Source organism: Eimeria mitis, genomic scaffold (assembly GCF_000499745.2).
Source record: "Eimeria mitis Houghton genomic scaffold, Emh_scaff2392, whole genome shotgun sequence".
Classification (NCBI taxonomy): domain Eukaryota; phylum Apicomplexa; class Conoidasida; order Eucoccidiorida; family Eimeriidae; genus Eimeria; species Eimeria mitis.
Window position 1 is genome coordinate 2,800 of NW_013570728.1, and position 2,371 is coordinate 5,170.

The 2,371-nt window shown below is 29.4% G+C and overlaps 1 protein-coding gene across 1 annotated transcript in view; it reads left to right on the plus strand.

The window, feature by feature from the left end:
* The window catches only part of EMH_0053110 (WD domain, G-beta repeat-containing protein, putative), a gene marked incomplete at both ends in the record, with an annotated part of 7,439 nt that overhangs the window by 2,519 nt on the left and 2,549 nt on the right, over nucleotides 1-2,371 (plus strand). Inside the window, one exon of the mRNA XM_013496951.1 lies at nucleotides 2,062-2,283. Coding sequence (XP_013352405.1) covers nucleotides 2,062-2,283 — 222 coding nt within the window. The remainder of the gene's footprint in view (nucleotides 1-2,061; nucleotides 2,284-2,371) is intronic.

Genomic DNA, 2,371 nt, shown 5'->3' on the forward strand with positions numbered 1-2,371 from the left:
CGAGCGCAAGAAGGCCATATACAAAGAAATAGAATAAATAAAATTAAAAAAAAACAATAAAAAGAAAAAAAACAAAAAATAAAATAACACAAAACACAAAACAAACAAACACTCGAAGTAGCGTCAGCTGCCAGCAAGCCAGAAGTGCTTCTGCTGCTGCAGCTGCTGCTGCAGCTGCTGCTGCAGTTGCTGCTGCTGCTGCTGCTGCAGTTGCATCGAGAGGCTGCTGCTTCTGTCTCTTCTTTTGCTGCAGTAGAACGGTTGTTTTGTTGTTTTTATATTAAATATATTTATTTTATTTGTCTTTAATTATATTTAATTTAGTTTTATTTTATTTGTAAATAAATAAACACAAATAAAGAAAATACAAATAAACTAATCGTTATTATATTTATTTTTATTGTATTATAGGACGTATCTTTATAAAAAAACCAAAATAAAAATATAAATAAATAAATACAAATTAAATAGAGTAAATAGAAATAAAATAAATAAATACAAATAAAATAAATATAAAAATTAATTTAATTATCTTCACAATCATAACCACAAACAAAAACGAAAAAAAACGCAGCGGCCAGGCCCTGCAACAGCAGCAGCAGCAGCAGCAGCAACAGCAGCAGCAGCAGCAGCAGCAGCAGCAGCAGCAGCAGGAGTTGTTAGAATGAACGAGAGGGCCCATAGAAGCCGTTGGGTATTCCTTTTTCTTTTTTTTGTTTTATTTTATATTTTTTTATGAGCGGAGAAACAGAAGGCTTAAAGGGGCTGATAACCTGAAAAAACAAAAATAAATAAAAAAACAAAAAAACAAAAAAAAATAAATAAAAAACAACAAAAGTAAATAGAAACAAACGTATATTATGCATGCAAGGAGAGAGGATATGCATGCATAAGACAAGCATAAGCAAAGAAGAAATATAAATAATATAAATAAACAGAAAAAGAAACAGAAACAGAAAAAAAGGAAAGAAGGAGAGGAGGAAGAAGCAGGAGAAGGAGGATAAGAAACAGAAATAAAAAGAAAAAAAGAAAAAGAAAAAAAAGAAAAAGAAAAAAAGAAAAAGAAAAAAAAAAGAAAAAGAAATAGAAAAAGGAAAAGAAAAAAGAGAAACAGAAGATGTAAAAGAAGAATAAAATGAAGAAAAAACAGAATAAAAAGAGAAAAAAAGAAAAAAAAAGAAAAAAAAAAAAACAGAAAAATTGTTGCTGCTTACAGTGACTGTCTCTTCTTCTGGGGGCTCTTCTGTCTCAGCTGCTGCTGCTGCTTCTGCTGCTGTTGCTGCTGCTGCTGCTGTTGCTGCTGCTGCTGCTGCTGCTGCTGTTGCTGCTGGCGGTGAAGTGCGCTGAAGAGCAGACAAGTCTATCGGGCCTAAACAAAAAAAAAATAAATAAATGAATAAATAAACAAATAAATAAATAAATAAATAAATAAATAAATAAAAAAATACGCAAGATAAATTAAATAGAAGAAAATAAAAAAAATAAATAAATACAACAAATAAAATAAATGAATAAATAAACAAATAAATAATCAACGAGGCACAAGAAATATAAAATAGACAACTCGAGCTGAAAAAGGAGAAATAAAAAAAGAAGAGAAAGAAAAAGAGAAGAAAAATAAAAAATAAAAATAAAAAAGAAAGAAAGAAAGAAAATAAAAAAGAAAGAAGACAAGAAAAAGAAAAAAAAAGAAAATAGAAAAGAAAGAAGGAGAAAAGAAAAAAGAAAAGGACGGAATGAATGACAAAAAAAAATAAAATAAAATAAAATAAAAAAACAAAACAAAATACAACAAATAGAAACAAAAACACAAACATAAAATAAAACAAAACAAAACAGAGAAAAAACAAAACAGAGAAAAAACAAAAAAAAACAAAAACGCAGACAAAAAAAAACAAAAAGCAAAACTAGGGAAAAGAAAACAAAACGAAGACAAACAAAACAAAACAAAACAAAATAAAAAGCAAAACAAAAACAAAAAAAAACAAAAAAAAAACAAAAAAATAAATAAACAACCAACCCCACCGTTAGAAGGAAACTGCGCGAAATGTGAAAACGAAGAAGAAGAAAAAGAAGAAGAAGGAGAAGAAGAAGAAGAAGAAGAAGAAAGAGAAGAAAGAGAAGAAGAAGAAAAAGGAGAAGAAGAAAGAGAAGAAGAAGAAAGAGAAGAAAAAGAAGGAGAAAGAGAAGAAGAAGGAGAAGAGAGAGAAGAATAAAAAGAAGGAGAAAAGGGAGAAGAAGAAGAAGAAGAAGAAGGAGAAGAAAGAGAAGAAGAGTGACAAGGTAGGGGCCCAGCAGAACGTGTAGGAAGAGGAGGAGGCAAATGAGCTCCTAGATTAGAAACACGAGAAAGAAGAAGTTTATTTATTTT